This window comes from Panicum virgatum, chromosome 2K (genome assembly GCF_016808335.1).
Source record: "Panicum virgatum strain AP13 chromosome 2K, P.virgatum_v5, whole genome shotgun sequence".
Lineage (NCBI taxonomy): Eukaryota > Viridiplantae > Streptophyta > Magnoliopsida > Poales > Poaceae > Panicum > Panicum virgatum.
In genome coordinates, this window is record NC_053137.1 from 65,161,905 (window position 1) to 65,173,752 (window position 11,848).

The following is an 11,848-nucleotide window of genomic DNA, read 5'->3' on the forward strand; positions in this document are numbered from 1 at the left end:
GTCTAACCGGTCGGTATACCGGTACGAACCAGTTGAACTGAGTTTTTTGAATTTAAATTTGAATTTGACCGGTTTCTACCGGTAACCGGTCAAACCGGTCCGGTTTACCGGAACCGGAGTGCTCCGGTTTCGGGTGTCCGGTTGGGAAAAAAAACCTACCTGGGACACGCGTCCACCTATTGCATCGGGACATGTGTTCTAAAATAAGCGTCGTACACCTGAATACGCCGCACACTGTTCCCAAATACATCTTCGATGTGCGGTACTCTCCTACGAATCGCTAATCTCAACGTCATCCTTCCCGTACAGATATCCGGCGGAACGGCGCCCAGCGGTACAAAATCCGCTTTCGTTTGGTTGCAAGGCGGCGCAGATCCGGACCGTGCCTGCAGGCAGCTGCCACTATGCGAGGCACCGAGTACAGTAGTACACCGACGCGCGCTAGGCTGATCTACGAGCGGGCACGTGAATTCGACGCGGCCACGTGACGGGACATACAGCACCGGACTGAACCCCAAGTAGTACGCCGCCATGGATCAGGTCGCATACGCCGACGCGTGAGCACCTGGTCCCAGCGCCATCACCTAGCCTTTCGGTGCAAAGAATGCGTTCCTAACCGGAGCTTAATGAAAGCCCCCGTTTCCTTCGTCGTGCTACTGCTAATACACACTAAACTAGAGCAACCACAGCGTACTGTGTACTTCTGCATGTTTATTGGTTGATAGTGCTAGAATATACTAGATGCTGGTGGATCGAGGGATGAACAGGCGGAACACATGCCTAACTTTGACCCAAGGCGACGCCTGTCGCGCGCAGCATCTAAGCTTTGTAATTAATCTCCCCCCACGCTAATCTGAATCTACTACTCCCTCCATTCGCAAATACATGTCGCTCTCGACAGATTTGACAAAATTAAGGATCCTGTCAAATGATGCTTTTGCCCTTCCTATTTCCCCAATTATTTCGATTCTGGTTCGTCGCGATGGTGCCGCCGCTCCCCTCCGCCTCACCTCCATGCGTTTCTCCAGATAGCGCCGCCACCCCACTCTGGCTGGCCTGAATTGCTCGCGTGGATCCTTGGCGCCGGCTATCTGCTCCCCCTGAATCCTTTAGCGCACTGATCATGATGGCGCCACCATGATTCGCGACTCCGAGCTCCTCCCCCACCGCGCCATCCCGCCCCCTCGCTGCCTCCACCATGGCCCCAGTTCTGTTTCTGAGCGGGGAAGCAGGATCTCCACCGGCGTGGTGGGAGAACATCTCCCTGAGCTGGCTGCGCCCTGCAGGCCCTGCAAGCCACTCCCCCTCCCCCCCCCCGATGGCCAACTCCCTCCTCGCCCCTTCGGCCTCGACGGGTGTCCAACTTTGCAATTCGCCATCAGGTCTGGCCGTGTCTTCGCACACATCAACATTGCCGAGATCGCAATACTTGAGGTACTCCGTTCATCCTTTCATCCTATTTCCTTATTTGTTTCAAGATCTTTTTCATGATTTTTCCTGATGGCAGCCATCCGTTCATCCTTCATTGTGGAATTGTTTTTATCAATTGTATTCTGTTCATCCGGATAATCGTCACCCGTGCAGCCGTGCTATCCAACGAGATAGCCCTACAGTGCTGGTTTGGTAACCTGTCATCTGATAATCGATTCTTTGCATTGTCCTCTGCCCAGCCAAAGTATATTATCAGCCAAAGTATAAGACTGCTCCTCCTACTCACTCCTTTCTTAGGACCAGTAAATTAGCTTATTTTGAACTAATTGGGAAAAATAGAGAAATATTGTCAGATTATGAATCATGTATCCCTAAGTCCTTCACTGGGAAAAAACAGAGAAACCTTTTCAAACTTTCAGTGCTGCATGTGTTCTGAAATTTTCAGAGAAACTGTCTGATTTTTATTAAGAAAACCTTCAACTCATGGTTCAATTGATGCTGGTGCAGGTCTGTGAAGGGTAGGCTAAATGTTCAAGAAGGGGAAGGGCGAACGAGCAAGAAAAGAAAGTCTCCTTATACAACCTTGTTGCTCTTCAGGTCCCCATTGAGCCGAATGTTACTGTCACCACAGTTGAGGTCCCCTACAACAGGACATGGGAGATCACCATTGGCTACAAGATGCTCAAGAGCAGTTAATGACATTGACTTAAATTTGGATGTGTATGAAGATGCCTCAGAGAACGCTCAAAGTGGCTTTATTGATGGGGCTGATCCACAAGTTCGTGAAGAAGATGAAAATGAGTCTAACATAGGGGATGTTTTTAGTGATGGGGCTGATCCACATGCTCATCAGGAAAATGAAAATAACTCCAACACAGGGGTTGATCTACAAGCTCAAGAGAATGCACGGAGGAGAGTAGTAGTGCCCAATGAGAAATGAAGAGCAATTTTTGAAGCATTGGTAGCAAAGGCCAGGATTGGAAATTTGAAGGGCCATGAGACGAAAGAAATTTCAGAGGAATTCTCAGTACCTCTCCGGACAGTACAACGTATCTGGGTGGATGTTTCAAGTCAAAAGACCAAGTGTGGCCGCAAGAAGATTGAAGTGGATGTGTCAACGCTTCGTGATCTTCCTTTGTCAAGTCGCACAACAATACATGATGTGGCTCAGCACTTTGGTATCAGTAAAAGTAAGTTGCACTCACTGAAAAAAGAAGGCATTATAAAGCGTGTCTCAAACAGCATAAAGCCCTACTTAATAGACAAGAACAAGAAGGACAGGCTGAAGTGGTGTGTATCTATGCTTGACCCAAATAACATACCTCATGATCCCGTGTTTCGAGGGTTGTTTGATTATGTGTTCATAGATGAAAAGTGGTACTACATCACGAGAAAGTCATTTCGATACTATACAGTAATAGGTGAAGAACAGCCGACAAGAACATGCAAAAACAAGAATTACATCCCAAATATCATGATTTTGACTGTCATTTCACGGCCGAGATTTGATTCAGATGGGCATTGCACTTTTGATGGAAAGATTGGTTGCTTTCCCTTTGTTACATATGAACCAGCGAGGAGGTCAAGTGCGAATCGGCCAGCAGGAACAATAGAGATGAAACCTATTGAGTCAGTAACAAAGGAAGTAATTCGCGATTTCATGATTGAAAAGGTTTTACCAGCAATTCGTGCTAAATGGCCTCGTGAAGATGCACACAAACCAATATTCATACAATAGGACAATACTAGACCTCATCTTTCACCTAATGATACAATATTTTGTGAGGCTGCTAAGCTAGATGGGTTCGATATGAGACTTGTATGCCAGCCAGCAAATTTGCCAGATTTCAATGTCTTGGATTTAGGCTTTGAAAGGCCCTTGTTTGGTTTTGGTAATTGAGTGACAACTTAGGTGGACTAATAAGTGTTTATGTTGAGATACACAGGAAATTAGTCCACACAAAGACACTAGTATGAGCAACATGTGCCATGGTGGAGAAATGGCTAAGGGATTGATGCTATGCTCATATAGTGTGATCGAGGAGCTCATTGCATATGAGACATGACATGGAGTCATGTGACCAAAGTGGAGAAGATCAAGACAATGCTTGGCTTGATGGACCGGTTGCAATGGAGAAGGGCAAGTCAAGGCTTTGAAGCGATGGACCGCGAGGCGGTGAAGCTTGGGCAAGATTTGGCGCCAATGGACCGAGGCAACGGTGAAGAGCGAGCAAGGTCAAGATCGATGGACCAAAGAGGTCATGTGATGATATGGAGTGGATCATATCATTCAAGGAAGATCAAGCCAAGTGTTGACTCATGAAGATGATCAAAAGGCTTGATGGAGTTTGGTGCTTGTGTGACATCAATATTTGGAAAGATGAAATGGAATGCGCAAGGCAAAGGTATGACTTGTAGGGCATTTCATTTCACCGGTCAAAGGTTGTGTAGAGAAGTGCATGACCGGATTTAGGATAGATGGCCGTTCTATCAAGAGGGGCAAACTTGTTTGCATATCGGTCATCTAGTGCCACTTGAGCGATCTAACATTGCAATGTAGCTAGGATCGAGTGGCGTGGTGAGATCAAGTGAAAATCCTTTGAAAATGATTGTGAAATGCTAACACACATGCACATGGGGTTGTTCACGTGGTTGTGTTGGCACATTTGCAAAGGAGAAAGAGTTGGAGTTGTTGTTGATCAACATTGGGAAGTAAGAAAGGTTTTTCGGTGTTCTCCGGAAATTAGGTGGCTCTTGGAGTGGAATACTGCTTTGATCCATTGTGTTTTGGATCAAGTATTCAGTTGGGTTGTATAGCCCTCTGAATTAGCTTTCCATAGAGTCCAAGATCACCTAATTTGGACATCGGAGCTAAGAGTTATGGTCGTTTTACCGAGGTACATTTCTGCTGGAAATAGACCTGCGGACGGTCCGCTAGACCTGCGGACGGTCCGCCCTTGAGTGGCGGACGGTCCGCCGTTATCTCGGTTGAGCTCAAACAGAACCGTTTTTGGCTCTGTGGGTGGTCCAAAATGACCTGCGGACCGTCCGGTCCATGGGGGCGGACGGTCCGCCTTTAAAAGCTGAAACGGGCGCAGAAACTTGGTTGTTCTGTCTTGGGTGCCCAAAATGACCTGCGGACCGTCCGGTCCTTGGGGGCGGACGGTCCGCCTCCTACTGAAATTTCTGGGACAGAAACACTGCGGTTTCTGTGTGTGCTCACGTTTTGAACTGCGGACAGTCCGCCCCTGGGGAGCGGACAGTCCGCCGGTAACTTCCAGATTTAGTCAGAGACGTTTGCAAATCGGTTGGTTCGAAGTTTTGAACCGCGGACAGTCCGCCCCAGGGGCGCGGACAGTCCGCCCGGGGCTCTAACGGTCGACTCTGACACATAATCATTGCAGTTCTAGCCGTTGGTTTTAAATGGCGGACGGTCCGGTTTTTGTGAGGCGGACAGTCCGCGAAAACTCAGTTTTCACGGGATTTGAGTGTAACGGCTAGTTTGGGGCCTCCCTCTATAAATAGAGGGTGTGGCCGGCCATTTGTGAGTGCTGAGCACCTTGGGGACTTAGTGTCCATATGTGAGAGTGCTTGAGAGCCCTCTACTCACTCTAACTTGATAGTGATCATCCGATTGAGTGAGAGAGCGATTCTAGTGCGTTTGCGTTGAGAGATTGCATCGAGTGGCACTAGGTGATTGTGTTGCAAGCCGGTGCGCTTGTTACTCTTGGAGGTTGCCACCTCCTAGACGGCTTGGTGGCAAGAGGCTCCGTTGAAGCCCGCAAGAAGATTGTGCGGTGCTCCGGAGAAGAGATTGTGAGGGGTATTGTGCTCACCCCGCGGGAGCCGCGAAGAGCAACTCTAGTTGAGCGAGACTTGAAGAGCAACAAGTGGTTCGGCCGGATCATGTGCTAGAGCTCGGTGTGAGCACTCCACGTGGGAGAGTGTGACTTGAGAGTCACCACTAGCAAGAGGATCAGCGGCAACCTTGGAGCTTGTCTCAACGGGGATTAGCTTGGTGGCAACCAAGTGAACCTCGGGATAAAAATCACCGTGTCAACTTTGTCTACTCTTCTCGGTGGTTTGCTTTCTCCAAATCACAAGCATTGTATTTACATTCTTCTATATCTTGTGCTTGTGTAGTTGCTCTCTAGTGATTAGTTAGCTTGTGTAGCTTGTTAATCAACTTCTTGCTTGTGTAGCTAGAAGTAGAGATCCTAGTGTAACTAGTTAGCTTGTGTAGCTTAATTAGTTGCTCTTGCTTAGATTGTGTAGCTAAGCAAGTTGAGCATTTGGATTTGGATTGTGTATCCTTGTCCTTGAGCATCTAGTGAGCTTAGGTTTGGCTTTGTACTTTTGCTCATTAGATTTGTTTAGGAGCTCCCCCGGTTTGTGAAGTACTAGTGCTTAAGCTTGTGTGACTTGGCATTAGAATTGTTAGGAGAGCTCTTACTAGTTTGGCACTCCATTTGCTTTGTGTAGGATCCTTTTGGAGGTGCCTTAGAGTCATAGTTAGAGGGGTGAAGTCTTGGCTAAGCAAATAGTTTCAATTCCGCATAAGTTTCGGTTAGCCGGCGTAATTAATTTTTAGAAAGGACTATTCACCCCCCTCTAGTCCGCCATCTCGACCCTACAGGCTTCTTTAACTCTATTCAGTCAATTCAATATAAAACATCATCCAAAACTACCGAAGAACTTGTTGCTGCAGTGGATGAGGTGAGATTGTGAACCTGCTGCTTTTCATTATTGTTACACTAAGATTAGGTGATTGAAAACTTGCTTCCAGATTGTACTGTCTCTAAAAGTTTAGCCAAGTGTAGATGGGTTTTCAATATGGGACTAATATATTGATATTGTAGATCAGGCTTTTCAGGGTTACTCTGTGCACCAATTAAATAGAATTTTCTTGACTCTCCATGGTTGTATGAAGGAAGTAATGAAAGTCGGTGGTGGCAATGGATATGATGTTCCACACATCAGAAAAGGGATGCTCAAAAGGCAAGGGTGTCTCCCGTTGCAACTGAAGTGTGAAGCGCAATTGGTGCAGGCTGCTATGGCTCAAATCAATGAATAAAGAGTGAAATAAAGAGTAGTGTCTGTAATGGTCTTGTGTCAGTCCTGCAGTGTCTATAATGTTTGACAGTACCTGTAATATCATGTGTCACTGAATCTGCATTATGTGTGTGATTGAGTCTGCATTCTCTGTTATACTACTGTGCTTCAGATCAGATCCTATGTCAGCTATGCTAATTTGTGCTGGTGTGTGCTGCTTTCGGTCTTTCGACTGCAATACATGTCCCTTTCATGGTTAGCTTAGCCAGATGTCCTATTCTGTTGTTTTGGATTGGGCGACTGGTACAAATGCCATTATTAGGTGTGCATATTGTTGTAGCTGATTTCAGAAATTTGTAAGCTTTATTCAGCTTGTAAAGGTAGGCTTTGGCTCAGAGACATGCTGCTAGAAACTTGTCATGATGTAGTTAATGTCAGGTTTCATGTTTCAAGGTTTGTGACTGACACAGTCATGAAGGGGATTTTAACTTGATACCATTTCAAAGTCACTACTGAGTTCTGAATGGGGGTTTTTGGGATCACAGCTTAACTCAGAAGGTTCAGAAGATGCTAGCAAGCAGAGGAGTGAGGAAAAATCCAGAAATGGTGTGGCAAAGAAAATATGTTCTGAAGAAGAGGTTTTTGCTAATCCAAAACTGCTGAAGCACATGGACAATGATGCTTTGATATCCTATTTTAATAAATCGATGAATGTGATGAAAAGGCAGCATGATTCAAATGAGAAAAGATTTATTCATAAATTACTCTGAATCACCATCATCAACCAAGAATCACAGTACAGAGCATGAGAGCAATCAAGAATCACTTTCATAGAATTCTTTAGGCCATTATGCAAATCTGACCAGCCTATAAATAACAAAATTCACCAGAAGTTGTCAACTAAGCACATTCATCACATTCATTACAAAATAGATGAAGAAGAAATTACATCATAAATAATTCTACAAAATTCATCAGAAGTTGTCAACCATGAATGTGATGGGTTTCATCTCTATCATCCCCACAGGCCGGTTGGCATTCGACCTCTTGGCTACTTCATATGTCACCAAAGGAAAGCAACCAATCTTTCCATCAAAGGTTGTAACACACTAATTTAAATTTCAGTATTTAATAATAAATTTAATTGGCTTTAATAAAGTTTCTAAGGTTTTCTTTGCTTAGCCTTGCATTTAACTGTAATTTATTTCACAAGGAATTAAAATTTATTTTAGGGAAATATGTTTGTGCATTCATACTGGTGCATAAGTTTTATTTGGTTGAGTGCTTAGGGTTTGAATTCAAATTTCATTTGAATTCAAATAGTTTGAGTGGAGTTTGAAAAAGAAAAGAGAAAGGAAAAACCAGAAAAATAGAAAACCAAAACCCAGCCCAGTAAACCGATCCGGCCCACCACCCCGCCTCCTCTGTTCGGCCCGCTCCAGCGATCTCGGCCCAGCTCACGCCCATCACCCCGCATCAGCCCAGCGCCCACGCCGCACTCGCTCCTCCCTCTGTCACGCCGGCCCCACCTGTCGGCGCGCCCGCGCGTCCCGTGCTCAGCCGCGCTCGCGCTTCCCCCGGCCTGACACCTGGGCCCCGCCTGTCGGCGCCGTTCGGCGCAGCTGCGTTCGCCCTCTCTGCGACTGCCACCTCAGGCCCACTCGTCAGCGCTTCCCTCCTCCTTCCTTTCTTCCCCCCGGCGTTGGCCGTCCTCTGCTCCGCTCCGCTTGGCCGCCCGCGCCTCGCCCCGCCTGCCCGTGGGCCGTCCCGCCTCTGCAGGTGCACCAGTCAGCCACCGCGAGCCCAAACCCTTCTAGAAGCTTCCCCCACACGAGCACGGATCGAGCCCAGAGCCGTTGCCGTGATCCGATTTCTCCACTGCCGTGATTGCCGCCGCGGATATCTCGTGCACGCAAGCCAAAAACCCCGCTCCACCTTTAATTGGCCCCCGCGCACGCCCCTGAGCCCTACCCTGCCACACCACTGCCGCCACAGAGTTCCAGCGTCGCCGCCCGCTCGTTTCGTCGTGCATAGCTAGTGCGCCGCCGCGGCCACGCCGTTCCGCAGCACCACCGCCACCTAGAATCCATAGTAGAAGCCCCGCCCCCGTGCCCAGGAACCTCCCCGAGCTGCTTGCCCCTGGTCCGAGCCATGCCACGCCGGAAATTTTCCCTGGCCGCCGCCGCCATAATTCCTCGTCCCTGTTGAAGTTCCGGCCATCCTGACCCCCGCTGCACCATCACAGCATCCTCCTGCGTCGATCTGCGGACTCCAGACACCCAGGGACGCACTGCTTCGGCCTTCTCCGCGAGCTCCATTCCTACACCGCCGCCGGAGCTGGACGCCAACACCCCTGCGCGACATCTCCGACCCGGGCCAGACCTCAGTGAGCACCACCCCGTCCTGCTCTCTCTGTTACGCTAGGTTCCGTAGCCCGTAGGCCACTGCAGCAGCCGGAGCACCGCCGCCAGCGTTCCGCTGCCATGGATCTGCCGTGGCGAGCACCCCGCATCGCCGCTCAGTCCCGCATAGACCCTAGTTAGTGTTGCTTTCGCTTATCGCACGCACGCACACCCGTTTGCGGCCTTTCCCGTGCCTAGAACCGCGCTCCCGCGAGCTTGCCGTCGAGCTTCGCCGCGCAGACCCGCCGCCGCAGCTGCTAGCGCTGTTGCAGCCCTCCCCGAACCCAGCTTGGGCCACGGGTGGATCACCTGTGCCGTGCTGAAGCTCCCCGGCCAAACTGCAGCTCGAATCGACCCCGGAGCACCGAGTTCGGTGAAGTCCGGCACTGCGCCACCGCGGGAATTGTCCTCCAGCGAGTTCTGCCGCCGTCCCGCGCGCCTTCTCGACCTCAGCCGCCCGATCTCCATCCAACGCCCCTGTTTAGATCGCACCTTGATCTGTTCTGAACCATCGGATCCAGATCCGACGATCCGGACCCCTTGGTACCGGTTCGGCCTGAAAACTTTGCTAAAGAGTCCCTGGCTTTTCCTTGAATCAACCCGCAGTCCAACCCAGTTCAAAAGTAATTCCAGATCAGCCCAGTTTCTTGCACCAAACCCCCTGAGCTTCCTGGTTTTCAGGTCCGCCGTCCAGCCCCTGTCTTTTTCGCGTTAGACCCCAGATCTACCCCTTAATTACATTTTAGTCCCTGGTTTTTGCGCAGAAGCCCCTGGAACCTTAGTTTTCTCGCAGTTTAGTCCTTAGACCTTGTTTTAGCCCTAGATTTCGCGTTCTAGCTCCGTTTTAGGTGTTCTTTATGTTCACGCGATCATTGTAACGCGTAGAATAGTTCTAGCCCAGTTTTGTTTGCTGTTTTTATGTATTGTTGTACTGTTTCTTAGCTTTTTCCTTTGTTTGCATGTATGTGTAAGTGCTGGACTTTGTTCTGGCGTTGCGATCGTGAGTAGACATTGAGCAGTCGGAGGAGTACTAGGAGCCACCTTCCGCGGGACACTTCGAGCAGCAGGAGCAGTTTGAGGAAGGCAAGTATAACATGAACCGCCTATCACTTTTAAATATATTTTCATACTGCATTTTAATATTGTATTCCTATAAGGACTTCCCTAGCCACTTTATATCCTTTATATATGTACCTTGGGTTGCATTTTGGTTAGTTGTGCTAGGTGCCGCGCTATAACACACTTGGTCCTTTTTAATTAATTTGATTAATGGTATATGCAACTTAATTCTGAGAGTGGCCCTCTGTGTTCTGTGCTTGAGTGGCTCACGTCTCGTTAAAATTGATTTTTTTTTCTAGAAACATGATTTAGGAGGCCAGCACGGTGCTTAGTGCTTGGTTGGCCACTCTCCCTAAGGACTGGTTCATAGAGCGACAACTTGCGACAACAGCGCAACCACAAGACTGGAATGGGACGGTCTTGGCTTACTAATTAGGTCTTTTTGGTTTGGAGTAACTTACCTGCGGGGCAAGGGTGGTAAGCTTCTATGGCCCTCGTGCTGAGTGGCCTCGTCTGTGACTTTGTGCTTGACGCCCACTAGACCTGCTCCATCGTCGCCGATCCAACCCTCGCGGTTACGCCTTACCAACGAGATTCTTTGTAACGGCCTCGTAGTGAGTTTGCTAGTCATCTCACCTACGAAAGTGTGATGAACAACTAGCGTAGCTCATGACTTGTGGGTAAAGATGTGCAACCTCTGCAGAGTGTAAAACTGGTATACTAGCCGTGCTCATGATTATGAGCGGCCCAGATCCTCCTTTTGATTAGTGGGGTTATCTTCCTTTGATTAGGAGGGTTCCCCGGGTGGTTTGGTTTGGTTCTCAGTAGTTCATAATTAATTTTTATGTAACTGGGTTTATGGTAATTCATCCACTTGTAGTAATTAGTTTTAATAAAATTTTGCCAAGATTAAAAGCTAATGCATTTGAGTCAACCAACCTTAGAGCCTCATAGTTTGTGTTATACTTGTTGAGTACAAGTTGTGTACTCACACTTGCCTCCTCTACCCTTTTCCTCTTGTTTTTTTTTTGGATACTCTACTGCTGCTCAGTTCCCGGCGGCGCGGAGGAGTTCACCCAGAGCTACCAGGAGTACAAGGACTTCTAGGCGGTCGTCTCCCAGTCGACGTCCCTGTGGCGCCCAGCTTCCGAGTTTCGTACTTGTTTTATGCTTCCGCATACTCTGTATCAGACATTTGTCATTTATGTAATAAATAACATTCGTACTCACTTTATTATATCTTTTTACGTGATATGTGCTGTGATGTACTGTTCATTCTGTTGTATATACGTGTGACTTGATCCTGGCACGTATATGATTGCTCGGTTTATGTCCTTTTGTAAACCGGGTGTTACAAAGGTGCAGCTGCCATCAGAGTCAAATCTCGACTGAGCAATGGCTGTCAAAATCAGGACATCTTGAGTGTTCTTTCTAGTAATGCAGTAACACCTTTTGTCGATAAAGACATGATCAAAGAACCCTGGTAACATGGCATCATGAGGTAGGCTGTGCACATATAGAAAGCGTCGTTGATAAGCACGGTTTGTTTCCCTGATCCTTTGTATTTCCTCTTCTTTGTCATTTAGCCCATCCTGCACAAGACTGCACAAGCATCAGTTGAACTGTGAGCTAATGTTGCATGTCGTCTTGTAACCACAAATAGAATTAAGCAAAATTCAGATCCGATTCAGTGGGAAAGAGTTACATAAGCCAGCAAAAGTTTTGTCCTATATGGCCCCATGGCCATGGAAAACTATCTAAGGGTGCTAATACCTTCTGAATTTTGATGCATTTAGAGTTCACATGAAATAAGAATAGGCACTGCAGATCAAAGCATAGGCACTGCTATTTCAAAAAACCTCAGTAATTTGACACTGTCAAATAAGAATCCTATCGGTAAAGGC

General features: G+C 47.9%; 1 protein-coding gene and 1 long non-coding RNA gene across 2 annotated transcripts; both read left to right on the forward strand.

The window, feature by feature from the left end:
• The first annotated feature begins 950 nt into the window (after positions 1–950).
• On the forward strand, positions 951–2,488 carry LOC120694607. Its single transcript, XM_039977790.1, has 2 exons — positions 951–1,434; positions 1,939–2,488. Exons 1-2 carry the CDS (start codon positions 1,199–1,201, stop codon positions 2,369–2,371), a joined length of 669 nt encoding a protein of 222 aa, XP_039833724.1. The 5' UTR covers positions 951–1,198; the 3' UTR covers positions 2,372–2,488.
• Positions 2,489–6,065: 3,577 nt separating this feature from the next.
• Positions 6,066–6,681, forward strand: LOC120694608. Its single transcript, XR_005683563.1, has 2 exons — positions 6,066–6,147; positions 6,291–6,681. It is a non-coding gene; the product is annotated as an uncharacterized LOC120694608 (long non-coding RNA).
• The last annotated feature ends 5,167 nt before the right edge of the window (positions 6,682–11,848 follow it).